This window comes from Mauremys mutica, chromosome 2, assembly GCF_020497125.1.
Source record: "Mauremys mutica isolate MM-2020 ecotype Southern chromosome 2, ASM2049712v1, whole genome shotgun sequence".
NCBI classification, from domain to species: domain Eukaryota; kingdom Metazoa; phylum Chordata; order Testudines; family Geoemydidae; genus Mauremys; species Mauremys mutica.
The window spans coordinates 119,139,429-119,167,047 of record NC_059073.1 but is presented as its reverse complement, the minus strand read 5'-3'; the positions used below and the strand labels follow the sequence as shown (position 1 = coordinate 119,167,047).

General features: G+C 43.4%; 1 protein-coding gene across 3 annotated transcripts in view; it reads left to right on the top strand.

The window, feature by feature from the left end:
* RREB1 (ras responsive element binding protein 1) overlaps positions 1–17,262 on the top strand; it is a 151,410-nt gene extending 134,148 nt beyond the window's left edge. For 2 of the 3 annotated variants that reach the window (XM_045005657.1, XM_045005659.1), the window contains 3 exons: positions 600–764; positions 10,133–10,870; positions 13,731–17,262. In XM_045005657.1, the coding sequence (XP_044861592.1) occupies positions 600–764; positions 10,133–10,870; positions 13,731–14,251 (1,424 nt within the window). In that variant the 3' untranslated portion in view covers positions 14,252–17,262. The remainder of the gene's footprint in view (positions 1–599; positions 765–10,132; positions 10,871–13,730) is intronic. The other variant, XM_045005658.1, reaches the window with a different exon arrangement.
* The last annotated feature ends 10,357 nt before the right edge of the window (positions 17,263–27,619 follow it).

Sequence of the window (27,619 nt, the reverse complement as noted above, 5' to 3'; positions counted from 1 at the left end):
GAAGGAGATGAGGCTACCCTTTGGTTTCTTACAGTAGCTGATTTCCTTTTATACACACCCCTCGTCCCCACCTCTTCCTTCTTCAGAGAGGTATCTTTTAGGCCTATTTTTCTGATTCCATTGCATGGCATTTGTTTTTGCTTTGGCTTTTTAAAAGTTTTCTAAACCCAGTCCTATTTTGCTGTTCTAGCTTTTAATGTTTACTCCTTTGGTTATTCTTATTCCAAACATGCAGAGATGATCATTGCTGTCACACAGGACCTGATTTAGCTTCTGTTGAAATCAATGGAAAAACCTCCCCAGTGATTTCACAGGGAAGTTGCATCAGACCCGTAACACAGCAGGCCTGATTCAACACACACACAGAAAAGATCCTTCTATTGAGGATCTTACAAACTAAGATGTTGTAGTAGTTTTCCTGAGACACTGTGGAGGTGAGAGGGAACTTTATCCACCCAGGCAGGATAGGATGGAATTCTAGTTGTAGGGGAAAAATAATCATCACATTAATCACACATGGTCTCAAACCAACGGGAAACCAGAGAGGCTCTTATTACACATTAGAAAGATAGATAAATTTTTTTTTTTTCCCGCTTCAGGTCAGAAGCCCTTCCCCTGTCAAAAATGTGATGTCTTCTTTTCTACCAAATCTAACTGTGAACGCCACCTCTTGCGCAAACATGGAGTTGCCAACTGCTCTCTGAGAAGAAACGGGCTTATCCCCCAGTCTAAAGAAAGTGATGCTGGATCTCATGATAGCACAGGTAGTTCTTTCAGGTTGTTCAGAATAACAAGACAAGTTGTGTTAATTTGCTTGGAGCCTGTAGACAAACGAAGCAAATACATTGCTGCATGACACAAGGCTTTAGTTAGCTTTCAGAGGGAGGAGTGGTGTTTGTTCAGAAAGGGCAAGCTGATAGGAACAAGGGTAGCTGCAATTATTCAGTAGTTTTTCTGTGTTGACTACATAGGAGAGACCGAACTTAGAGGGAAGCCAAGCAGATGGCTGTGTGAGTCTGTTGCCTGAAAATTGCTAAATATGCTACTGGTTATAGTTTGGACGGGTGAGCCTTCCTTGTGAAGTACATACATACTTCAAAGAGAGCTTCCATGTCAGGAATCTTTTGAGTAGGTTTCATAGAAGTTGTGTTGTAGCAATGAATTTAAAAGCAGCAGAAGGGACGTGGTTTTGATTAGCCTGTCAATGAAAGTTACAAATCAACCCATTACACTGAACCCTGATTTAACCAACAGTCAGTTGCATCAGGGTGCACCATACCTTCCTTCCATTTTTCTGAATTCCCATTTATATGAGGGTTTCCAATATCCACCAGTTGTTTGATAGATGGTGGTGTACTGTAATGAAGGGAAGAGGGACCAGAATATGAATCCCTTGCAATCCCTTTTTAAACGGTGTAATACAGATCCGGCTAAGTGCTAGCCTCGCAATAAACTTTACCATGTTTGGGGACATGTTACAACACGATTTGGCCTTGCCTGTCAAAATGGGACTACACTGTGTTATAACTCTGTTAGCAGCCCTTAACTTTACAGGGCTATATAGCACAGTTTGGTGTCATAGATATGATATGGTTTGTTCCTGACTGCACAGACAGAACCAAACCATGTTATAACTTGATCAAGCGGACTTCATGTTATAACATGATCCCCTGACACAATAAAATTGTGTAGACAGGACCCAAGGCCTTCTGTGTTCTCTCCTTACAACAGAATTTTAAAACCCTGCTTGAAAGTTTTTTTAAACTTGGTTGTCGCCAAAGAGGTTTCTAACATGGCTGGATTGCAAGGGTGGTTGCAATCAAAGTGAAATATTATTCAAAAAGGCATGGTGTAGCCTTGGTCTCTGTCTAGGCATGATTGTTCTAGTACCATTTGGTTCAGTCCACACTACTTTGTCAAAGTAAATTATGTTTAAGTCCCGTTTAACTAGGCTATTGGGCCCGTGCTGGCAGGGCCTTACAAATCAAGATAAAGTTCAGATCTATCTCTATAAACGTCCGTTTGGGTACTCCTGGGGGAATTTGGTGCCAAAAAATTAAAAATTCTGCAAAATTCTGCATATTTTATTTGTCAAAATAACACAATATAATCATACCAGTTTCAATTATTTTCATAATTTATTTCAAAATATCTGTCAGCAAGTATGTCTGTAATGTTTTTTGACAAATGGATTCCTTACTAGGCATATTAATAAGAACTTTGAGGAATTCATTTAAATTACAGTATAGAATTGTATTTCCTGCACCCGTCAGAGGCAGTGCAAAGGCTTGGGAGTGTCAGGGGTAACGGAGGAGGTGAGGGAGAGGGAAGGACACTCGGGTGAACCTGGAGGGTTGTTGGGGGGAGAAATATGGAACAGGTTTATTGTGGGGGTCGGGGCAGGATTGTTAGGGAGTTGGGGAGCCTCCCCCATGTAGACCCTGGCTGATCCCAAGCCTCTCCCATTCAGTCAGGCACATCTGCCCCTGTCCCTGCACCCCCCATCCTGATGGGTCCCTGCAGCCTCCTTCCCCATCCCCATACGTCCATGCACCCCCACTCCTATTCAGTCCCTGGCTCAATGCTGTCACCACACTAGCTCCTGAGCCCTCGCCCCAGTCTGTTCTCCTGCACTAGCCATTCTGAACCCCTGTCTGTGACCTCCCAGCAGCCACGGGTGCCCCACTCTGTCCTAACCTGGCTCCACAGGCCAGGTGCTGTGACGAACTTCTACTCCTGGGGGAATTCTGTACCACTGAATTTTTTTCCCCCCACAGAAAATACATTCTGCCCCAGAAGTGCTTCAGTTCTGCCTTTTGCTCACCAGAGGCTGCTGTGGTACCAGAACAGCCTGCTGCATTCATGCATCTGAAGAAGTGGTTTTTTTTACCCATGACAGCTTATGCCCAAATAAATCTGTTGGTCTTTAAGGTGCCACCGGACTTCTTGTTGTATTCATACTGTTGGCTGTTCTGGTGCCACAGTGGCCTCTGGTGGGAAAAAGGTGGAACTGCAGCACTTCTGGGGCAGAATGTATTTTCTGCGGAAAAAAATAAAATTCTGCAGGACACGTGAATTCTGCACATGCACAGTGATGCAGAATTCCCCCAGGAGTAGTGTTGGGGAATGCAGTTACAATACAGTTGTTCCTCCCACACAGCATAGTCTTGCAGCGAAGACAGGACCAAATAATCTTTTAATCATTTTCCCAAATCAATGTACAGCCTTGGACTTGCAGTCTCCTTTCATTGTCCATGGTATGTAAAGAGCATAAAAGATTAACGCAAATTGTATTTTTAAAATACTTTCTGTTTCAATGATACTACCCTAGAGACAGAGATGTTTTAATTCTTCTTCTGGCTCTTATAGAAGGTGGGTAAATAGTGTAGTCCAGCTAACATGGAAGAAGTTTGCAAGGGCTGTGATTTTAAAGGTTGTAAGGAAGATGGCTGTCATTAGCCAGTGCTTATCAGCACCAGTGTCACTGGAAAGAGGAAGGAAGGGATGTTTGGATGAGGGTTAGATACAACCACAAGGTAAAAAGAAGAAAGCTTTAAGGTGAGACAGGAAAAGCAATTTGAGAGGTCATGTAATATGAAACAAGTCTATAGGAGTTCTCAAAAACCAGGGTGGCATTTATGAATAGGATTCAGAGATGGATAGAGAATCTCTGAAAATGAGAGAGGATGTCTATGTTCCCACTTCCTAGGTGAGAGAGTAGCCTGTATGCAGCATTCTGAAATGAAGGGAAGCTACAGAGTACAAACAAAGAGGATTGTAACAGTACAGAAGAGAAGAGAAGTCAGATTTCAGGCAATGAGGGGTGACTTGGTATAAGTCAGGGGTAGGCAACCTATGGCACATGTGCCGAAGGCGGCACACAAGCTGATTTTCAGTGGCACTCACGCTGCCCGGGTTCGGGCCACTGGTCTGGGGAGCTCTGCATTTTAATTTAATTTTAAATGAAGCTTCTTAAACATTTTAAAAAACCTTATTTACTTTACATACAACAATAGCTTAGTTATATATTGTAGACTTATAAAAAGAGACCTTCTAAAAACATTAAAATGTATTACTGGTACGCAAAACCTTAAATCAGAGTGAATAAATGAGGACTCGGCACACCACTTCTGAAAGGTTGCTGACCCCTGGTATAAGTAAATGTGAAGCCATGGGCCCAGGGAGAGGAATAACCAGAGACAAAATGTGAAGGGACATAATAAAATATCCATACTTAACATATGAAAGCAACTTTATTTTACTGTTTCTTGTGACTAAAGATTATGTTCTAATTGATGCAGGGAAGGTGTGGAATTGGGAGTGGGAGTTAGGTAAGAGAGGGCCTCTCTATTCTGTAATACAGAAAGACAGACAAATATGTTCAGGAAGTGGTCCACAGTATGAGACAGTTGAAAACTACTTCCAGAGGTAACTGGGAAAATATTTACAAAGTAAGTATATTTAGTATGTTTAGCCGAATCCATCATTGCTTATCTCCATCTCTGTGGTCCGTCCTTACATCTCTCAGGCCCTGTCTACACTAGAAAATGATGATGTTGCAACAACTGTTGCAGCCCCCAGTACATGTCAAATAGATCATTGTTACTTTCTAGCAGGACAGAGGGCTTGAAATTGCAGTCTCTGTGGCCGGCACATGCATAGCAACTTCAGGTTCCGGATCATAGTTCATGACAAAAGGAAGAGCTGCTTAGCACTAGAGCAGGGGTAGACAACCTATGACATGGGTGCCAAAGGCGGCACGCGAGCTGATTTTCAGTGGCACTCACACTGCCTGGGTCCTGGCCACCAGTCCGGGGGGCTCTGCATTTTAATTTAATTATAAATGAAGCTTCTTAAACATTTTAAAAAACCTTATTTACTTTACATACAACAATAGTTTAGTTATATATTATAGACTTATAGAAAGAGGTCTTCTAAAAATGTTAAAATGTATTACTGGTACGCAAAACCTTAAATCAGAGTGATTAAATGAAGACTCGGCACACCACTTCTAAAAGGTTGCCGACTCCTGCACTAGAGTGTGTGACAAAGGCAAGAGCCATTAAGTTGTTTTAAAGCAAGTGCTATTGCTTAGTAGAGAATCTTGTGCAGAAGATATATAATGATCGTTTGCATTAAGCCAGTGGAGTATAAAAACATTTTCCTGATTAAACAATGGAATTCATCTTAAAACAGCTGGGAAATTCTCTGGGCTTTCTGGTGTTTCAGATACTGATTTCTACTTCTTGGACATAATTAATGGACTCAGTCTTGAACAATTTCACTCATATCAGTCAATAGGACTGTTCATATGAGTAATTATTCATTTGAAGGTATTGCAGGATCAGAACCTGTATCAGAAGATAAGCAATATCGTGGCATCTGGTTTTTCAGCAGTTACAGTATTTAATAACTTTTTTTTTTTTTGGTAAATTGGTGATTTTTCCCACATTTATTGCAAATTGATAGGATTTATTTATTTTAAATAAATTGTACTTGTCCTTTTATGCTTTTAATTTTCCCTTTAGTTGGAAGGGTTTTAGGAGTATGACTGAAATCCTCAAATGTAAACTGGCTGTTTTTAAGGTGTATTATTCTCACTAAAGGTGACTAGATTTAATAGGGGTATCAATAATATATATTTTGAGTGAGTATGAAGAAGGGGGAAAATACCACTTTAGAGCGTTGATATCATAAGCCTCTTGTGATTGGGCAGGTGTTCCGTACTTTGGTGGTGGAGCTAGGAAAAGCTGTACCTTGTGTGTTTTTAAAAAATGAAAAAAAAACAAAAAAACTTACTAAGTGGTTCCACCTAGTGGAAGCTGTTCAAATAGTGACAGAAAATGTGCCATCTTACACACATGAAAGGTGGTGTTCCTTGGGATAGCCTAGAAGTTAAGCACTGTGATGGTGGTGAATGTAAATAGATGCTCTAATATTCTATATTATTCTATAAAAGCAGCAGAGAATCCTGTGGCACCTTATAGACTAACAGACGTTTTGCAGCATGAGCTTTCGTGGATGAATGCCCACTTCGTCGGATGCAAGAGTGGAAATTTCCAGGGTCAGGTAAATATAAGCAAGCAAGAAGCAAGCTAGAGATAACGAGGTTAGATCAATCAGGGAGGATGAGGCCCTGTTCTAGCAGTTGAGGTGTGAAAACCAAGGGAGGAGAAACTGGTTCTGTAGTTGGCAAGCCATTCACAGTCTTTGTTTAATCCTAAACTGATGGTGTCAAATTTGCAAATGAACTGAAGCTCAGCAGTTTCTCTTAGAAGTCCTCACACACAACTATTTCAAATTTGATGACAATATATATCTCCAGATCAGTGGCACCGCTATGGACACCCGCATGGCCCCACAATATGCCAATATTTTTATGGCCGACCTGGAACAACACTTCCTCAGCTCCCTTCCACTCACACCCCTTCTCTACCTAGGCTACATTGATGACATCTTCATCATATGGACCCATGGGAAGGAGACTCTGGAAAAATTCCACCACGATTTCAACAGCTTCCACCCCTCCATCAATCTCAGCCTGGACCAATCTACACGGGAGATCCACTTCCTAGACACCACGGTGCTAATAAGTGATGGTCACATTAACACCACCCTATACCGAAAACCTACCGACCGCTATGCCTACCTTCATGCCTCCAGCTTCCATCCCGGACACACCACAAGATCCATTGTCTACAGCCAAGCACTGAGGTACAACCGTATCTGCTCTAACCCCGCAGACAGAGACCAACACCTAGAAAATCTCCACCAAGCATTCTCAAAACTACAGTACCCGCATGAGGAAATAAGGAAACAGATCAACAGAGCCAGACGTGTACCCAGAAGCCTCCTACTGCAAGACAAACCCAAGAAAGAAACCAACAGGACTCCACTGGCCATCACATACAGTCCCCAGCTAAAGCCCCTCCAACGCATCATCAGGGATCTACAACCCATCCTGGACAATGATCCCACACTTTCACAGGCCTTGGGTGGCAGGCCAGTCCTCGCCCACAGACAACCTGCCAACCTGAAGCATATTCTCACCAGTAACTGCACACCGCACCATAGTAACTCTAGCTCAGGAACCAATCCATGCAACAAACCTCGATGCCAACTCTGCCCACATATCTACACCAGCAACACCATCACAGGACCTAACCAGATCAGCCACACCATCACCGGTTCATTCACCTGCACATCCACCAATGTAATATATGCCATCATATGCCAGCAATGCCCTTCTGCTATGTACATCGGCCAAACTGGACAGTCTCTAAGGAAAAGGATAAATGGACACAAATCAGATATTAGGAATGGCAATATACAAAAACCTGTAGGAGAACACTTCAACCTCCCTGGCCACACAATAGCAGATCTTAAGGTGGCCATCCTCCAGCAAAAAAACTTTAGGACCAGACTTCTAAGAGAAACTGCTGATCTTCAGTTCATTTGCAAATTTGACACCATCAGTTTAGGATTAAACAAAGACTGTGAATGGCTTGCCAACTACAGAACCAGTTTCTCCTACCTTGGTTTTCACACCTCAACTGCTAGAACAGGGCCTCATCCTCCCTGATTGATCTAACCTCATTATCTCTAGCTTGCTTCTTGCTTGCTTATATTTACCTGCCCCTGGAAATTTCCACTCTTGCATCCGACGAAGTGGGCATTCACCCACGAAAGCTCATGCTGCAAAACGTCTGTTAGTCTATAAGGTGCCACAGGATTCTTTGCTGCTTTTACAGAACCAGACTAACACGGCTACCTCTCTGATATATTATTCTATCTTATCCTTCTGGTAGTGCCATTTGTTTCAGCATTATTTCTAGTGCTTTGCTCACCCCAGTTTTTAAATGTCTTTGTGTGATGGGGTTTCTACAACTTCCTTGGAGACTATTAGACTGTTTTCTGATAGTAACTACTACTATTAAGGTTACAAAACAGTTTTTCCCTTATAACCCCCAGTTTTCCTGAGCCCCTTTGTAACAGACCTGTGAAATTGTTCCTAAAAATGTGTGCTGATCCAGATGCAGCAAAAAGTATCGCTCCCAATACATGCACATGCAGATTTTCATGTATTCCTAGCTTAGTTTGTATCTGAATCTGGAACAGGGCACCTTAATAAGATGTCTAGCTTTTGGAATGGAAAGGTCTCACCGCTAGACTAGCTATTTCCAGCTCACAAGGTCTTCCCTGCCCTTCACAACTCCTGATAGGCTCTAAGCCCCTCTCTGCACTCCATTTCCTGATGTCAGAGACATCAGTTCATCCACAGGCATATCTGTAATCCACCCACCCTTTGGAATAGATCTCCTGCATTGAAGCTTCTTAAACATTTTTAAAACCTTATTTATTTTACATACAACAATAGTTTTGTTATATATTATAGACTTTAGAAAGAGACCTTCTAAAAATGCTAAAATGTATTACTGGCACGCGAAACCTTAAATTAGAGTGAATAAATGAAGACTTGGCACACCACTGTTGAAAGGTTGCCGACCCCTGGTGTAGATAATGATTAGTCCTGCCTCAGTGCAGGGGACTGAACTGACCTTTTGAGGTCCCTTCCAGTCCTACATTTCTGTGATTCTGTGGTCTTCCCACCCCCCACCAAAATGTATCAGGATTATGCTGTATTAAGTGGGTATGCACAATTACTAGAAGTTCTGCTTAGCCACAGTATTTCTTACCACTGTGAAGGTGTTGTATTACAAAAACCTATTCCAAACTATCAAGAGCGTTATAACTATCTTACTGTCATCTCTGGTTGCTCTCTTTATATGAGAGAAGCTTATAATAAAAAATCTAGCAGTTCTGAGACAAACTCCACATGCTGTGTATGTGTCAGCCAGAAAATAATTGTAAATTTTATCAGCATTTTTAAATCGCTATAGTTACTAAGAAGCTATTAGACTTGCAGGTAAACACTAAATCCACTGTTAGTTGTGCAGTGTTTTGGCTGCTAGTACATATAGCATGTTAGAGGTCTTTTCAAAATTATTAGATCCATGATAAATATAAAAGATGATATTGTTCACTTGATGAATTTTAACATCTAGGTCTATATTAATGTTGCAAACAGTTGACTAAAGCAAGGAGAGTCACAGCTTTTGGTAACATGATTTGTCTAGCTTGTGTCCTGAAATCTTAACTAAAAAGAGGCACAACAGCTGCAATTATGTCCCATACATCAGTCTCAACTTTGGCATCCAAATCTGGTCTGGATTATTTTCCATTTACAAATTCACCCTCTCTCTAGAATTCAGAAGCTCTCTGTCTCTGCCTCCATTTTTCTTTAAAGAAATTAAGGAATTTAACTCAAACTGTGTTTTAAGCAATGTTAAGAATGTGATACAAGGTGATAAAAGCAGGGAGCCTTACAGTAGTTGAGGCTGATAACTCACCCTATGTCTGGTTGTTGCAGGGGTCACAAAACAGTGGGTGATGTCACCCATTGCTGCATTTTTGTCTTAGTTCAGTGTAGTATCATTTTAATAAATGTGTTCACTATAGAGAACTGAATCCTGTACTGGCACAAACTTCCATGATTTCTGTATGTCAGAGGTATGTCAATATGACCTATATCTGTATCTACCCAAATTTGGAATGTAACAATCTTTAACACTTAATTATACTAATTAATTACATTTGTTTTTATTTTGCAAAGGGGCTCCATTATATAGAAACCACATCTTAAACACACTGATTAAGTACTCTCAGAGAATGCATAAAAACTCTCCTGTATTATAAATAAAAAATAATTGCAGATCTTTGGTATGCATTTATAATAGTATTGCACTTACCTCCCCTTCTTTGATATCTGAGCATTACCATTTGTTCTCTGTAGTGAGAGTGATTATACTGTGGCTCAATGAAACTGAGACCCAAGAACCCAGTAGCTGTATGTTGGAGAAGAAAGTATGTTGTTACAGACTCCTAATGGCCTCATTTTTGGTGTCTGTTATGTTCTCTTCTCAGCTGTACATTTACTGGCCTTGGTGGTAAATAAATTGAATGAATTAGAAGTGATGCTAGTGAGTCTGTGATGCCTTGACAGGACACATAGTTAATTCTGCGTCAGTGGAGAATATCTGACTTACAAAAATTTCCCTTTCTTTGCCTACAGACAGTCAGTCAGATCTGGAGACTCTAGGTGGGGTGCTGGATCTGACCTCCTGCGAGAGAGAGCAGCCAGAGGAAGAAATGGAGCTACCGGAAAACAAATGCAGTCCCAAGCAGGAGCAAAAGGTTGACTTGCCCCAAGGAGAAGAGGATGCACAAGAAAAAGCAGATGAGTACGAAGAGGGACCGGAGGAAGACTCTGTAAGTAACAAAAGCCTTGACCTCAATTTTGCCAGTAAGCTGATGGACTTTAAACTGGCAGAGAGTGACCAGAGTGCAGGTAACTGCTCCCAGAGTGAAAAGAAACACGCCTGTGATGTTTGTGGGAAAACCTTCAAATTTGCTGGCACTCTTGGCCGGCACAAAAAGGCCCATGCTCGTGAGGACAGAAAGGACGAAAAGAGCAGTGAGGATGAAAGCAAAAGTGTTCAGGAGGAAGCTGGAGCTCCCCCGAAGCAAGACTCCACTCTTGATCAGGAAGAGCCCCCAATGGACTTAAAGGTGGTAGAATCTTCTATGGACTGTGAGGCAACAGGAAAAGAGAATGAAGAAAGCGAAAGCATCTCTGAGGGAGAGAGCACAGAAAGAAAATCCTGTGAGAAGAGTGATGATGACAAAAAACCAAAGACTAATGGGGCTAAGAGTACCACAAAGGCAGACAAGAGGAAGAAAGTCTGTACTGTGTGCAACAAGCGGTTTTGGTCTCTACAGGACTTGACACGACACATGAGATCCCATACAGGTAAGTGGAGAACATGAGACAGTATTGCAGGAAGAAGATTGCTGCTTATTGTCAGCATCCTTTGAGCTCTTCAGCCTGATGGACCTCAGCACGAGCAGGGACTTCTAATTTCTGCTGCACAGTCAAACTATGTTATGAGGCGAGTTTAAGTTTCTGTGGCAACATAAAATGAATTGGAGAGGAATGGGGAGAGAAGGGTAAACATTCAAAATCCTTTACATCTGCAGAAAGCTCTGTGGAAATACAAAGTCAATGATATATTTATCTACCTGGGGAATAAGGGTAGTTGGCTTAAATTTTTCCAAAATTATTTTTCCACTTACGTGGTTCAGAATTTGGAGGTGAGGAGAGATCAGGGAAACTATTGCACAGATTTTATATCCAGCTCCTTGCCCCCTCCTCTGTGGCTCTGCATTTCTCTTGTATTTTGTTGCATATTGGAGTATTATGACACTATAAAGGGAATACATCAGAGGAGGGGAGTCGGTTTATCATATGATTCTAGAGACCCGGCATCTCCATGCCTCGGTGGATCTGTTTGATCACACTCTTTGCTATGTTTATCTGAGTGAGAGGCAACGCCATGATCAGCTTCCAGTTTTCACTGCTAGACATGTGGGTTGTGTCACAAGGAAAAATTAGTTTGGTCTCATTCTTATATTTATTTGTGTCCATTACAAAATCACTACAACGTATGATACATCTGTGTTCAAGAAAGCCTTTGGGGAAAGATTCTTAAGTCTAACACAGCATTCTCTGATGAGCCAGTGCTGCTTTTGTGCTTTCTGAGGATGAGCTCCTCAACAATCCATGTGTCAGATGCTTTTAATATTTTCATTGTTCCTGAAGGTTTGTTGGACTTGTCACTGGAGTCTTTCTCTACCCCACCCACCCACCCACACTTTCTTTAACTTTTTAACACTTTCTGTAGTAGCCTTGACCAATGCGTGATTTTTTTCCTTCAAACATAATACATTTAACTAGCTTCATTGCTAGTTGTTTCTAAAAAATTGTTTTTGTGACCCTGGCCACATTTTTCCCCAACTGGGGCTATGTGGGAAAAATTTGTACAATGCCTGCCTGAAGAATAAAAATAAGATGCATGGAAGAGCCATTCACTCATCTCTAGTCCATTTCTCTTCCAATGCAGGGTGGTCCCTACAGTTTATTTTCTAGTATATTATTATACACCCTACAGTAAGTCTGTCTCAGTCCATTGCTATGGGCTCTTCAAATTTATGAGCTCACTCTATGCACTCATATTTTTTAAAAGATCAAGAAGCTATCATATTAGTGGAATCATACCAAACTTGCATCATTTATTTTTCTTTCTGTTGATCATGGATGCAGGATATGCAGTGCACCAAAGGGCTTGTGCATCATTAAACAGGACCTGATTCTGAGATACAGAATCTTTACAGCATTCTGCCAGTTTTTTGTGGAAAAAAAAATGTTGGGGAGGAAAAAAACCAACAACTTTTTCTCCTGATTCTAACCAGAACCTTTTGAGAGTAAAGTTACTCTCTGCCTCAGAAACCTCTTATAAGCTTAAATGCTTTGCAGCTTGGTCTGCATTTTCACGTTGAATCACTATGGGACTCTTCATTTTACTTAACAAGAGATAGAGTTTTGCTATATCAGAACTCGTTTGTAAGCAGCTTCCATTCTAGTTGGTTTAATAATTTGTGTGTAAAATGTTCACCCTTCTATCAGGGACTGAGGAAGAAATGTTTTCTCACATGCCGCCTAGCTTGTTTTTTAAATACTGGTTGCCCAGAAAAACTGAGCCCATCATCCTCATTCCTTCTATGAACCCCAGCCCCTCTGTGCCATGGGCTAGTCTTTACTGTTTTGTGGTAATTTCCATCCTTTTGAGGGGGAAAGAAAGTTGTGCAGTCTGTTTATCCTGCAAAGGAAACTGCTGCCTCAATGCTGAGTTTCACAAACATCTTTGCGTTTCAAAAGACTTTTCTGAGCTTCTGGCAGAAAAAGTTGCTCACTTAAGGGCACAGAATGTTAACAGACATGAATTATGGATGCTGAATACAGCATGTCAAATTACCCATCTACCCAAATTACAACATAGTCCCTTTAAAAAATACGTGTTTCAGCAGATGCCTTTACAGTCCCCCCAGGTTTATGTGATAGCTAAGTGTTTAACAATGAATAACCATATAAGCTGGTTGTACTCTCTCACTACCAGATCCTGCCGACCTTGGGTAAGATTGAAGAATTCTCTAAAACCATTGGCTTGTGTTTCAGTAGGGTAGTTGCAGGTAAATTCACTATTAAATAGGCAATTGGGTACACAGGTAGACATACAGTTCAGTATAAATTGTAGTTTTATAGCCAGATTTTGAAACCATATAGTTACACAGATTTTAGGTACAGAGTTGTTAAATATCAGTTGTTACAGAAGTGGCAAGTCAAGCATTTATTTGGTATATGACTTCAATAAAGCCAACACCTGCAAATGTTGGTGTCTAAAATTACACACTTAAAGAAAAGCAGCCTGATTTTCAGAGGTGCTGTTTACATGCAGCTCCCACTGCGGAAGCTCAGTACCTTTCTGAATCAGGTCTCTTTCATTTAGGAACCTAACTGTCGGCCTCACTACTCAGGTAGCAGGTAGTTATCCAAGTCACATGAAAGGGAATCCTACAGTAAATGTTGGGACTAAACATTGTTGGGACTAGCCCTAGCGACCCCATTAAAAGGGAGATGTGACCCACTTTGGGGTCCCAACCCACAGTGTGAGAATCGTTGGTCTAGAGCAGTCTTGTATGTTGTATTGACCTGAAAAGAGAGAGGGAAATGTATTTATAATCTTAGTTATATTTTGGTCTTAATTCTGTCCTAGGAGAGAGACCATACAAATGTCAGACCTGTGAACGGACCTTCACTCTGAAACACAGCCTGGTTCGCCATCAGCGCATACATCAGAAGGTCAAGAACGCTAGGAACCATGAGAAGGAGAGTGACAAAGAGGAGACCCAGTCTAGGTGTGAAGAAGACAGTGAAAATGAGTCTATCCACAGTGGCACTAACCCCATCTCAGAAAATGAGTGTGACTCAGTTGCAGGCCTTGGTAACCATTCATCTGTCCCTAGAAACCGAAAAGAGAGTCTGGCCAATGCAGCGAAGGATTCCCTTTGCAGAGAGGAGAAAACCCCCGGACGAACAGCTAGTACTTGCCTTGCAGAGTCCAGCAAGAATGCACAGAAACAGATCACAAAAGATCAGGAATCTCGGGGTAACTGTGATCACGAGAGTCCATCAGGTTTCATTCAGGACTTGCTGGAGATGCACAACAAAAAATCTCCCATGAATCACATTCTTGCCTCTGCAGATAGTACACCTCAGCTTTTGGGAGTTGAGTGAATTCTTACTATGAAATTGGACCCATCCCAGCATACAAACTAAAACCAGCAGAGCAAGGTTTTTGGAATATATTTTGTAAGAGTGACCTTCAGCTGCGGGATAGTATGGCAGACTGGATTCAGTGCCATATGCCTTTCAGTATAATAATGCAAGAGACTACGGTATATACTGATTTGAGTGCCTTACTACTTTATTAGATCTTTTGGTATCATAGGTTTTTTTCAACAAAAAAATGATTTTTTTGTAATATTTTAATGAATTATTTGGAGAGGACCTTTTTCTTTTAAGCATTAATGTTACCTTTTGTATTGGTGTGTGTGTGTGAGCTTGTTCTTGTATATCTGTTATAGTCGCTGTGTTTGTTCTCTGAGCTGGAAATAGGGGCAGTGGGGTGGGGAAGCCCTTGGATACCACAGCCAATAACTGGAAGAAAATTACATGTATTTCAGATGAGATAGCCAGAGGAAATATGTACAAGATGCTGATTTTTCTCAGTATAGACATTCTTGCATTTGCCATACGATGGAGCATTAATCCAGTTCCAGGTATTAACGACATGGTGGTTGAAGGTGTTCAAAGTTGGTTAAAGCCAAAACCAGGAAAGACAAAGAGCTTTCAACCTCATAACTTGTTTCCACTTTTCAGCATTAGAAATGGTAATCTAGTTACCATTTAAAGACATTCTTTCTGGCCATTGTGGACTGAGTACACAGAGAAGAGTTACATAGCAACTTAACCTATGGAAATTATGCACCCGCTGTTATATATGTTTGATTTGCTTCAATATATTATTATTATTATTATTATTTTATTATTATTTTATAAATTCATCAGTTTGCTAGTCTCTGCAGACAGCAGAAACGAATGGGCAATATTTGCCCACGGAGATCTACAGTGCAGCTTGGATCCCCTGTTTAAGTTTTCACCAACTCCCCTCTCATGTTGCAGCTCTTCTACTGTACTTAAATGGAACCCTTCCTCTGACTGGAGAATCAAATGGAGGCCAGCAAGTAATCATCACAAATGTACAGGGGAACATCTCACTAGTGATAGCATGGGTGTGTGTGGGGAGGGTCATGAAAGGTCTCCCCTGGCCACCTTGAGTGCATGAAGAAGGCACTGCAAATTGCTTGGTTCCGATCACATGACGTTTGTTACTAATGAGCAAAGTTATTTAGTCTTCCAGTTGAAAGAAAGCGAGAAAGAAATGCAAGCCTTACCGTGATCTTGCTACCGTCTTTTTCTAAAGCAAGAAAATACTACTGGTAATAAAACTACAAATATAAAACATGTTAAAAATAAATAAAATAAATTTAAAAAAAAATCTTTCTTCCTGAGGTTTTGGGGTTGATGCTTGAAGACTAGTGTGTGTGTTTCTAAATTTCATATTGATAGTTTAACTGCTTTAATGCTGGGGGTTGGGATTTCTTCACAGGCCTCCTGTTGCCTACAACAGGAGATACTGCCAACCACCAGCATTTACTGGGTTAAGCAAAATGTATCCTGCTGTAGCTGTGCATTTTTAGGTATGCTCAGCATCTGTTGTTCTTGTTGTCCTTCAGTCATGATCTCTGGGACAGACAGAGCCATAGTATTGCCGGAGTCTCACTGTGCCGTTCCACCACTTCAGCTCCCTCACCCACACTGTGATCCTCCCGTCCCTTCCCATGTAAAATCACATGTCCTACTTTCATTAGACTTGGAAGAAGAGGGCCTTAAATCTCTCTCTCTCTCTCTCTCTCATATATATATATTTCTGGAGACTGAAATCCAACTCCCCAGAATTCAAAGGAAGAAAAATGTTCTCAAGTGATATTCTCGCATATAAAATAAGAAAAAAAAATAGTTGAGGTATATGTGATTTTTATTAGGGATGTATGAACCAGTTTTGAAATAAGTTACTCCAAATTAATAAAACTCAGAACCAATGATTCCTTTAAAACTTTACCAGGTGTGTTCTACTTAGTTTAAACCAGTTCACACATCCCTTAATTTTTTTTATTACTATTATAATGATGATAATTATTATATTATTTTGGGTATTTTTGGTTGTTTTTTTTTGTTTGTTGTTTATTTTTAATTTTGGGGGTTTGTGTTTTTTTGCAGCTCTCCACACTAAACTGCGCAATATTGTGGGGGAGAAGCCATTACTAAACTATATGCTGCAGAACAATGTAGCGAGTAATCAATTCCCAGCAGCCTGCCGGGACATCTGCTAGCAATAATCACTATTGATTTAAAGCTTTATTTAGCCTTTATCTATATCCTAGTAGATTATAAGGTCTTGCCACATTTTATTGACATTTTTATTAGTTGAGTTTGACTGAGAAAACTTTTTTGTTGTTGTTTTTTTCCCCAATATTAAACTGTGAAGTTTATAACATGTTTAAACTATGGGTGAATCTTAGGCTTAGTTTGCATGTTCAGCTAATTTGTCTCTCTCTTTTTTTTTTTTTTTGTTTGTTTGAATCCTTTTATTTTTCCTTTCTCAGGGCTTTTACAAAAAAAAATGGATCTTCTGAAATTCTTTTGTCAGAGTTGCAATGGACTTAACGATGAAATAATTCAATCACTACATTAAGCACTTGACTGTGAAAGCGCAAAAAGAAAAAGAGAACTTATGTTTGTGACTATTCTCAAATGGCTTTTCGGAGCTATGTGACAGTCTGATTCCATTTTCAGAATGATTCGTAATCTTCTCTCCCCTTCTGTGTGTGTGTCTCTCTCTCATTCTCTCTATTCAAGAAGGAAATTTAATCTTAGTGATTTCAGCCCATGCAGGAAACAATAATAAATGTGTAGAATTCATATTTTTTCTAAAGGGAACTTAAACTGCTGCTACAAGTTGTGTACAAGACTGGTTTATGCCACATGAACAGAGAATCACACATTTGTTTTGGTACTTTTATTCCTCTCTTTATTCAGCTGTACAGTACTTCCAAATTCAAATTGAAAGTAAACCTGTTCTGTATCAAACCATCTAAGCAATAAAATGTTATATTTAAAAATTATAGGTTGCAAAATGGACACGGCTCTTCTTGTGGGTTTGTTGTAACTTGCTTTTAAGCCTATCTGTGAAGGATTATACATAAACCAGAGTCTGAGTTTATGTATAGGGATGGTCTTATGGTTCTCCCTTGTTGTTGGGCTGTGTTTGAACTAGAGATGGTCAAAAGATTTTGAACATTTTGTCCTGTATTCCAACCAGTTTGGGGCAAGTCACAGCTTTTGTAGATTGAAGATTTTGGTTAAAATTTCAGTAAAAAGTTGGGGCAAAATTTTCATGCCAGTTTCCTTGAGCCACCTTTAGTTTGAACCTCTCTTTCCACTTTTAAACTACAGATTCATGATCGCATAAGTAAATGGCTTTGTCAGGGGCTGGCGCTGTACTTAAAGAATACTATTCATATTTTTTTTATAAATGAAATAGGTGTCCAGTGGCGACTACCATCACAGTTGAATTTTCCACAGGGAATTTAGTAGAGCTGTGAAGTCTTCAGGATATAATAGACAGCTATGTGTAAAGTACCTGAGAATGTTGCTTTATTTTAGCTTGTCAGGTAAATACGGCCTTCCAACTTGCACTTTGTCTGCCATATAGAATGCCTTTCACAGGGTGGTGACGGCCATCTGAGTTGAGCTCAAGATTCTAGAGCCCAGGGAAATGTAGGGAGTTTTAGAATCTGCTTCTTTTAAAATCCCCTCCCTGTGGATGATAGTTCCTGCCGTCTAAACCTGTGAAGTGATGTGTAAAGGAGTCTGTGCTGCTGTGATTTACACCTTTTTGTAGCCTCTTATATTTAAATCATACCAAATTAAGCTCCCCAGAAACCCCTTTGCTGACATGTAACTTACACTCCCTTCCATTCCATTCGAATTTGGCCCTGTGACTGCCATGATTTTTTCCTGTCCTGGTTCTGCAACAGTTTAGGAGAGAAACCAAATACTACTACTGGGCAATACAGCTACCTACCAAAACAACCTTATTTTGCTCCTGCTAGTCCCCCCCATCTCCACAGTGACACTTGGTTTCTGAAGACCAGCTGTAGGGCTGTCAGCTTGTTGGCAGATGTGTGGGGGAAGTGCCAAGACATTTGGGGCTATTGGTGTTACCTTTATATGCCAAAAATGCTACCTCTTTGTTCCCTCAGATGTGCGTTAAACGTGAAGTTTTACATAGATTATTTTGATTCTGTTGACATAATATGTTTTAAGCAAAACTCCCACGGAGTGGGCAACAGAGCCATCCTGTTTTGGGAATAACCATGGGGTTTTGCCTTGATTTTTGAGTGCCAACTTCATTTATTGTTTTTCCAAGCATTGGGCTTGGGGAAAAGACTGAAGTTCCCCATTCACAGAGCACTGCAGGGAATCATTGCTGAGGGCTAAGGGTGCCTCTGCTGGGAAAGGAACCAGACCCCTATCTTCTTGCATGGTGGTGTAAAGCACAAAGTTGGCATCTGTCGCTGGAGGTGGGGGAATGGGAGAAGATTCTTAAAATGTAGGAGTTGGGTGAAAAACCTGATAGTTGCCCCCATATTGCAATACGAAATGTTGACTTGGGTTGCTATTGGTAAAAGATGATGGAAAGTCAGCCTGGAAATTTCTGGTAAGGAGAAAGGAATAAAAATATTTTGTATTTGCCATTATCTCCATAGTCACATAATAGCAGTAGTTGGGATGTGCCCTCACAGTACTTACAGGGAGTGGGGAAAGAATAGGAAATGAGTAGTAACTGGGACAGATGCATGTGGCCCATTCTGTTTCTTAAAGTTGTACTTCTCATCCCCACACTGAATTGAAATCCTCACATACACTCTGTTCAGACTCAGCCTCGCAAGAGGGGAAAATAAGGAGGCAAAAGACTGGAAGAAACATTCTTTTGACTTCTCTAAAACTTCCCAGCTCAGATTAATTTGCTTGCTTTTATGGAGATCTATGCTTGGGACTCAAAATTGCAGGTAACTTGCTAAGAAAAACAAGCCACTTGTGGAAACTTCAAGGGATCCTGATTGTTGCAGCTACAACAATATGGATTCAGGTGAAAACCCAGGGGCCTGCTGGACACTTTCCTGGAACTGGCCCTGCACCCACCCAGCAGGTGTAACTGTTGTACTGCCTTGAGGCAGTACCTTAGACCAGTGATGAGCTGCCAAAATCTTAACAACCAGTTCCCTACCGGGTCTTCGGCAGCGGGTCCTTCACTCGCTCTGGGTATTCGGCAGCACTTCAGCGGTGGGTCCTTCAGTGCCACTGAAGACCCGGAGCGAGTGAAGGACCCACCGCCGAAGTGCCGCTGAAGACTTGGAGTGCCGCCTGGTGAGTACAAGCCCCACATGGTTGTTGTTTTTTTTTTTTAGTCATCCCTGCCGGGGTGCTGTCGAAATTGGGCCCTGTACTTCCTAAAGCTGACCCTGCACATCGGGGTTGCAAAATTGTATCGGGGGCTGGGTAGGGAAGGCTGTGCCCCCCAAAACAGCCTGTCCCCCCATCCCACCCACGTCCTGCCCCCCTTGGAACCTGCAACCCATCAACCCCCCGCTCCCTGTCCCCTGGCCACCCCCTGCTGAGACACCCCCCCCACCCTAACTGCCCCCCAAGACCCCACCCCCTACCCAACTTGCCCCACTCCCTGTCCTCTTACTGCCCCGACCCCATCCATCACCACCCCGACAGAGCCCCGGAACTCCCACCCTACCCAGCCCCTGACCGCCCCCCCAGAACCTCCGCCCCCTCCAACTGCGCCCTGCCCCTTATCTAACCCCTCTTCCCAGCCCCGGCCCGGCCCCCTTACCATGCTGCTCAGGGCAGCATGTAAGGATGCCACGTGGCCCACTGGAGCTCTCAGCCTCCCACCCCCCTTACCATGCCGCTCAAAGCATGCCCAGAGCGCTGGCGCCGGCAGCTCAGCACCCTGCGGCTCTGTGAGGGAAGGGGAAGCGGGGGAGGGGCCAAGGGAGCCTCCCCAGCTGAGAGCTCAGGTGGGCCGGAGACAGGATGGTCCCGCGGGCCAGATGTGGAGTTGTTTGCGCACCCACCCAGTTCTACACCGGCTTCTAAATTTAACAACTGGTTCTTGCGAACCGGTGGGAACCGGCTCCAGCTCACCACTGCCTTAGACTGACTATCCCTGCTAATATCCAAGGAGAGAGACAAGGCATAAAGAGGAGCAAGAGACAACAAAGAGGCATGTCTCACTGTCTGGTTTAAGGTGAAAGGAGCTTGATTAGAATTCCCCATAGGTTGATTGACTCTAGAAGCCCAATTTTAAGAAAAAAGATGTTAATCCTTCTTAGTATTATAGCCTTGAGTTTCCTAATGTGACCCAAGAAATTTTGGCCCACTTGCTTGCTGGGACTAGGGCTGGATAACGTGCTCCACCCTGGCAATAATCATAATAGTAACAGATTAATTTGCACTTAACAGCCATAGATCTCAGTGTGATTTGCAAAGTTAGTATCATTATCCCCATTGATAAAATGGGGATAAATGGAGTCATGGAGAGGTGCAGTGTGGCTTTGGGCAAGTCACTGCAAGTCCGTGGGCAGAGCCAGGAATTGCACCCAGGCCTCCATTCTTCAACCATGGGATAATGTCTCCTTTCAATTAGAAAGGAGGGAAAGGGAGGGTCCAAAGACCAGGCTTTTGGGGTCAGGAGAGGGAAGTTTGTACATGAAGAGACCTGGGCAGAGGGTAAGAAATCAGCATAAAATGCTGGAGAACCTGGTCCTAGAGCAGTGACAGAATCATGCATGGAGTACACAGGGATTCTACAGCCAGGAGAGAAGGCATGTGGCAGAGGGTGAGAAATTGGCCAGTCTCCTCTAGGAAAGTGGTCCCCTATGCATGGCCACCTAAAGTTGAAAGGCTCCCCTAGTGGTGAGGAAGCTACATAATAAGAATGGTTCAAAGAGCAATGTGCTGGGAAAAGGAGGCCTTGGTGGTGCCACCTCCACTCAGTGTGGGACATCAGTGTTGCTGCCCTTTAAATCTCAGGATCTCAGTAATTATAAAAAAGGCAAATGCTCCCCACAGGGCTACAATAGTGAACCCCCACCAGGGCCTAGGAGATCATCAGAAGGTCTCCTCATTCCCCTTTTAAATCAATATGAATTAGTGTTCCTTCTCCACATAATGCTAACCCTGGAGACACATACCACCTTTGCCCTCCTCTGCACCTCTTGCTAATTCTTCACTGCTTTTGCTGTCCTGTGATGTGGTGCCCACAATTGTGAACAATACGCAGAAGTGTTCGTGATCAGCATCGCAACACATTGCCTTCTGTCGTGGGTGCTATTCGTTGTCTCATTGTAACCGATGCCAAACACTGAGTTGCTGGCTAAGGGTCTGCCCCATCTCAACCCCACATCCTCTTCCATGTCAGTGTCTCGTAGTGTGTTTGTTTATTAGGGATAATCCCTCTCCTCATTTTTGCCCAATCTATTTTTACATTTCCTGTCCACCTCTACCTACCCCACTTCACCACTCTCCATTAAATTGGATGAGCTGCTTTGAAGGCCTTGCCCTCTTTTTAGTAAAGTTTCTTTTAGATCTAATGTCTCTCCCTCTGAGGTATTTACAAACCCTTCTAGTTTTGGGGCAACTGTAGACTTGTAAAGGCTGCTGTGCATTCCTATGTTCAAGACACTGATACTCCATGTGAGTAAAACCAGATGCTAATTCCTGCCGAACTCTGCTCATCACTTCCATCGTGGGAGAGGTGTTTTATGTACCACTACCTGAAAACTTGGATCCTGCAAGCACTGCTGTTCCATTAACTCCAATGGAACAAGGCCTAGTAGTATGCTCTACATCAGTAGCAAACATTTCCAGGACCAGGACCTATGTCTTTTTTTAAATATGAGGTTTGGGAGGATGCAGGAGGCAGTGTGGTCCCCCTGTGAGCCAGAGGGGGAGAGACCACTCTCTGCATTCGGGTGGGCAGAGTCAGGCTGGGCTATCCCCTCCCACCAGAAGTTGAGAGGTGGAACAGGAAATACAAAAGGTGGATCCTCCAGCTCAGTTGGAGCCAAGCCAGGGAAGAAGACCAATGTGCCTGACTTGCTGCAGGCCTCTGACTCTGCTGCTGAACCAAGCAGTGCCCTGCCCCTGGAGGAGACCGAGTCCGCAGAGGAACTGCTGGGACTGCCACTGTCTATCTGCGTCAGGGAGATGGAGGACACCCACGGAGCCAAGGTACCTAACAAAAGGGTAGCAGGAAGTGTCCCAGGGACACTAGACTATCGTCTAGTTGGGTTGTGGCCTGAATCCATGTCAGCATGTTGCGGGTGAGTCCCTGCTGACCCCGTGGCGGAACATTCCACCACTGTTAGGGCTCTGGGCTGGGATCTGGTGGAGTAGGGTGGGCCCAAGTCCCCTTACTCCCTGTTGCCAACTCAAACCCTGGGGCGGCAGCCTCCCCACCATAGGCCAAAAGGCCTGCATTTGTCTGCCATCTGCCAGAGCTGGGAAGACAGGCTGTTTGGGGCTCTGACCCACCTGAGGGTGTGGACCTATAGACTGCTTGTTAGCTCAGCCCTACCTGAGGGCCAGAACATACAAATTGCTTATTTGCTCTGCCCTGCCTGAGGAGCTGAGCCTACAGACTGTCTGGTGCTCTGGCCGCCAGGATGGTCAAGGCGCTAGCACCTGATTTGTTAATTCCTTGGATACTAGACAGCAATTCTGGTGACGTAGTAAGGCGGTGTGGCCTCTCTCCAACCCAAGGAGAAGGCGACCGCACTACAAAGGGTATGGGCCACATTTGCTCAAGTCCCTAAGTATCTCTTCAGTTGCCAGAGTCAAAGCTTTCCTCTTTGTTACTCTTAAAATTCTGGTGTGGTTCAGCAGCATTAAGTGTTCGAACTACAAAAACAGAAAACAATCCAAATGTCTTTCTCTTTCAACATAGAGACAGTCAATTTATCTAACTGGTGCATCAGGAACAACATTACATGTAAGTTACTAATCTACCAGGTGTACAGAATTCTAGTGATCACTTCTCCCCAGACCACCAGTGCAGTGAGCAACACCTGGGACCTGTTTGCCTCTTAGGCTATGGCTACATTAGCGCTTCAAAGCGCTGCCGCGGCAGCGCTCCCGCGGCAGCGCTTTGAAGCGCTAAGTGTAGTCAAAGCCCCAGCGCTGGGAGAGAGCTCTCCCAGCACTGTCCGTACTGCAGCTCCCTGTGGGGAATAACGGACAGCGCTGGGAGCCGCGCTCCCAGCGCTGGGGCTTTGACTACACTGGCGCTTTGTAGCGCCGCAATTTGCAGTGCTGCAGAGGGTGTTTTTTCACACCCTGCTGCAGCGCTGCAAATTTGCAAGTGTAGCCATACCCTAAGACAAGAAGTGCAACATATGCTGCTCCAGCACAGCACTGGGCCAGGCCTCAGGGGAGAGGTCCTCCTGTTATCCTGAAAGGACCACTGAGGTACACCTTTCCTCCCCTCCCTCTGTTACCATAGGTTTTATGAAAGATTTATCACAGTAAAGCTTGAGTCATTCTCACACCCAACTAATTCAGATAATTCTGGTTTCCAGACTGCATACAAATGCTGACCCTTCCTCCTATACTACTGTCCCTTCCTAGATCTGTTAATGACGAGATCAAATATCCCAGCCCGAACTCCCTGTATCTCACAGCCTGGTTGTCATAAACAGATAGTTAAGGGTTAATGTCTCTTTTACCTGTAAAGGGTTAAGAAGCTCAGTAAACCTGGCTGACACCTGACCAGAGGACCAATAAGGGGACAAGATACTTTCAAATCTTGGTGGAGGGAAGTCTTTGTTTTGTGCTCTTTGTTTTGGGGGTTGTTCGTTCTCGGGACTGAGAGGGACCAGACATCAATCCAGGCTCTCCAAATCTTTCTGAATCAGTCTTTCATGTTTCAACCTTGTAAGTATAGCCAGGCAAGGCGTAATAGTCTTAATTTTGTTTTCTCAACTTGTAAATGTTCCTTTTTGCTGGAAGGATTTTTACCTCTGTTTGCTGTAATTTTGAACCTGAGGCTAGAGGGGGTTTCCTCTGGGCTCTATGAATCTAAGTACCCTGTAAAGCATTTTCCATCCTGATTTTACAGAGATAATTTTTACCTTTTCTTCCTTTAATTAAAAGCTTTCTTTTTTAAGAACCTGATTGATTTTTCCTTGTTTTAAGATCCAAGGGATTTGGATCTGTGTTCCCCAGGGAAGGTTTTGGGGGGACAGAATGTGTGCCAGACACTGATTTCTGGCTGGTGGCAGCGTTACCAGATCTAAGCTAGTAATTAAGCTTAGAAGTGTTCATGCAGGTCCCCACATTTGTACTCTAAAGTTCAAAGTGGGGAAAGAAACCTTGACACTGGTATTTGGATGAGCATCAGACCCAGAACGCTCATGTTCGAAGGCTTTTAAATCTATTCTCATTCAAAGTAGAAAAGATTCCACTAGAAAATGTTATCTGGCTAAATGGAGGCATTTCTCTAGTTTGGATGCAACTGAAACAGTTATCCCCAGAAGCAGCAGATATCCCTGATATTTTAAACTACCTCTTGTTCCTGAAGACTTTAGGGCTTTCCATTAGTTTGCTGCTGGAGCACCTAGCAGCAATGTATGCCTCCATCCTCCAGTAAAAAGCCACTCTATATTTACTCACCCAACAATAATTAGATTTCTGAAGGGTCTTGTTAGGACCTTCCCACCAATGATGAAACCAGCACCACAATGGGACCTCAACCTTGTACTCTCAGCATTTATCAGCCCACCCTTCAAATTGCTGTCCACGTGTTCTATGTCCCACATCTTAATGAAGGTTGCATTCCTAGTCACCATCCCTTGAGCCAGAAGGATGAATGAACTGAGGCTGACCTGCCGTACACCATATTTCATAAGAAGGCTTCCCTTCGACTCCACCCAAAATTCATCCCCAAGGTAATTTCTTTTCAAAATTTCATACTTCCAATAAGGGGGTGGAGACTTCCTGATGCCAGATGAGCTTTGGCATTTTTGTCTACAAAGAACAAAAGTGATTAGGAGTCACCAAAGTTATTTGCCACTATAGCGGAGCAATTGTGAGGACAAGCACTATCTACTCAGAGACTCTCTAAGGTGATCTCTGGCTGCATTGTTCTTTATCTGCTGGCACCTATTCCTCCCCTGAGCAGGGTGAGAGCCCATTCCACTAGATCACAAGCAATCTCAAGTAAAAGTGCCTGTACTGGACATTTGTAGAGCAGCTACCTGGAGCTCCATCTGTATCTTCACAGAACGTTATGCTTTAGTCCAAGCCTCTTCAGCAGGCACAGCTGTGAGGGCTGCAGTCATGCAGGCATCTATTCCAACTGCATCCTGGCACCCTCATCCTGTTTGAATCCTGTTTCTACCATCCATATGAGAATATGCATAAAGGCCTGCACTTGAAGAAATTGAGATTATTTATCTGTAACTGGAGGCTCTTTGAGATATGTGATCCCTATCTATATTCCACTACCCACCCTCTTTCCCATCTGCTTTGGATCTTTCCTGATTTTGCAGTAAGAGGAGGAACTGGAGAGGGGTCAGCCCATGCAGCCCGTTACACCCTCACTTTAGAACACAAGAAGAGCACCTCCATAGGCAAAGACGAACGGAAACTACTTAATAGAAATCTCCAGTCTCAGGTACATGGAGTGCATGCGTACCCATGTGTAGAATACAAATAGGGACCACATATCTTGACCCTCCAGTTACAGGTAAGTAACGCCCATTTCCCCTCTTCCCCCTCAGAAAACTCATCTTTGCTTCTGGCCTGTTTCCCAGGCAAGGCCAGCTCTAGGATTTTTGCCGCCCCAAGCAAAAAAATTTTTGGCCGCCCCTCCCTTTTTTTTTATGCCCCCCGGCCCCTCACCAACTCCACCCTTTCTGAACCCCTTCCCCAAATCCCCAGCATCCCCTCCTCCCCCAGGTGTGCAGCATTTCCCTCCCCATTGCTTCCTGGGGGCCCCCACAACCTCCCACCCTAGCTCACCTCCGCTCCGCCTGCTCCCCCCAGTGTGCCCCCGCTCCGCTTCTCCCCACTCTCTCTCAGGCAAGGGAGGGTGGAGAAGCGGAGCAGTGGTGCGTTCAGGGGAGCAGGCGGAGCAGAGGTGAGCTAGGGTGGTGGGGCGCAGGAAGTAAGGAGGGGTAGAGGAACCGTTCCCCATTCCAGCTCACCTCTGCTCCACCACCACTGCCTCCCCCGAGCGCCTGCCGCTCGGCTTCTCCTCCCTCCCAGACTTGCTGCGCAAACAGCTGTTTCACGCACAGCAAGCCTGGGAGGGAGGGGGGAGAAGAGAAGTGGCGGCTGGGCCTCAGGGGAGCTGGCGGAGGTGAGCTGGGGCGGCAAGTGGGGGCAGCGGGGGCACTTTCTCCCCATGCCCCAGAGTCGACACCTATGATGGCCAGCGCCAGAATGCCTCCCCTAGAAATGTGCCGCCCCAAGCACCTGATTGTTTTGCTGGTGCCTGGAGCCGCCCCTGTTCCCAGGCTGTCTCCAGTACACTGAGGCAAGGAAACATCTCATTAATGTTTCTGGTTTCACACACATTATGTGAAATCTCACATTTGTCTTAATATCATGTAAAGAGGATGGAGCTAGGCGGTTCTCAGTGGTGGCAGATGAAAGAACAAGAAGCAATGGTCTCAAGTTGCAGGGCAGGAGGTCTAGATTGGATATTAGGAAACACTATTTCACTAGGAGGGTGTTGAAGCACTGGAATGGGTTACCTAGGGTTGTGGTGGAATCTCCACCCTTAGAGGTTTTTAAGGCCTGGCTTGCCAAAGCGCTGACGGGGATGATTTAGTTGGTGTTGGTCCTGCTTTGAACAGGGGATTGGACTATATGACCTCCAGAGGTCTCTTCCAACCCTAATATTCTATGAAATCCTCTTTGCACTTGCAATTTTTCTTGCTCTTATCTTCTTTGTTTTCTTTAATTGTCTACATTCTGAAACTATTGATGTGCCTTATATGACCTTCACTGCTTTACTCACAGGATTTTCCTGGTCATCCAAAATGTTTCATAGAACTTAGCGATGGAAAGTAAATATGCTTTGTCATGTTCATTCCCCTGACAATGCAAATATCACTTGAATTCCTTGTATGCAAGGTTTTTTGGTAATGATTTACTCTTTTGAATGTTCCTGTTTCCCCTCCTATTACAGTTCCAATACTTTGGTTTTTCCCTCCCATTTCTTTCAGTAATTCATGCCATTTTTTTTTAAAGGTTGCACATTGATGTTAATTTAAAAATTGACTTAGATTATGGTCCAAGAGACCACTCCCTTTTTCTTTCTCCCTGCGGTCATGCCTTTTGTGCTGGCAGCTGTTCTCTCTCTCTCAACCTCCCTTGCAGGGGGTCCCACCAATGTGT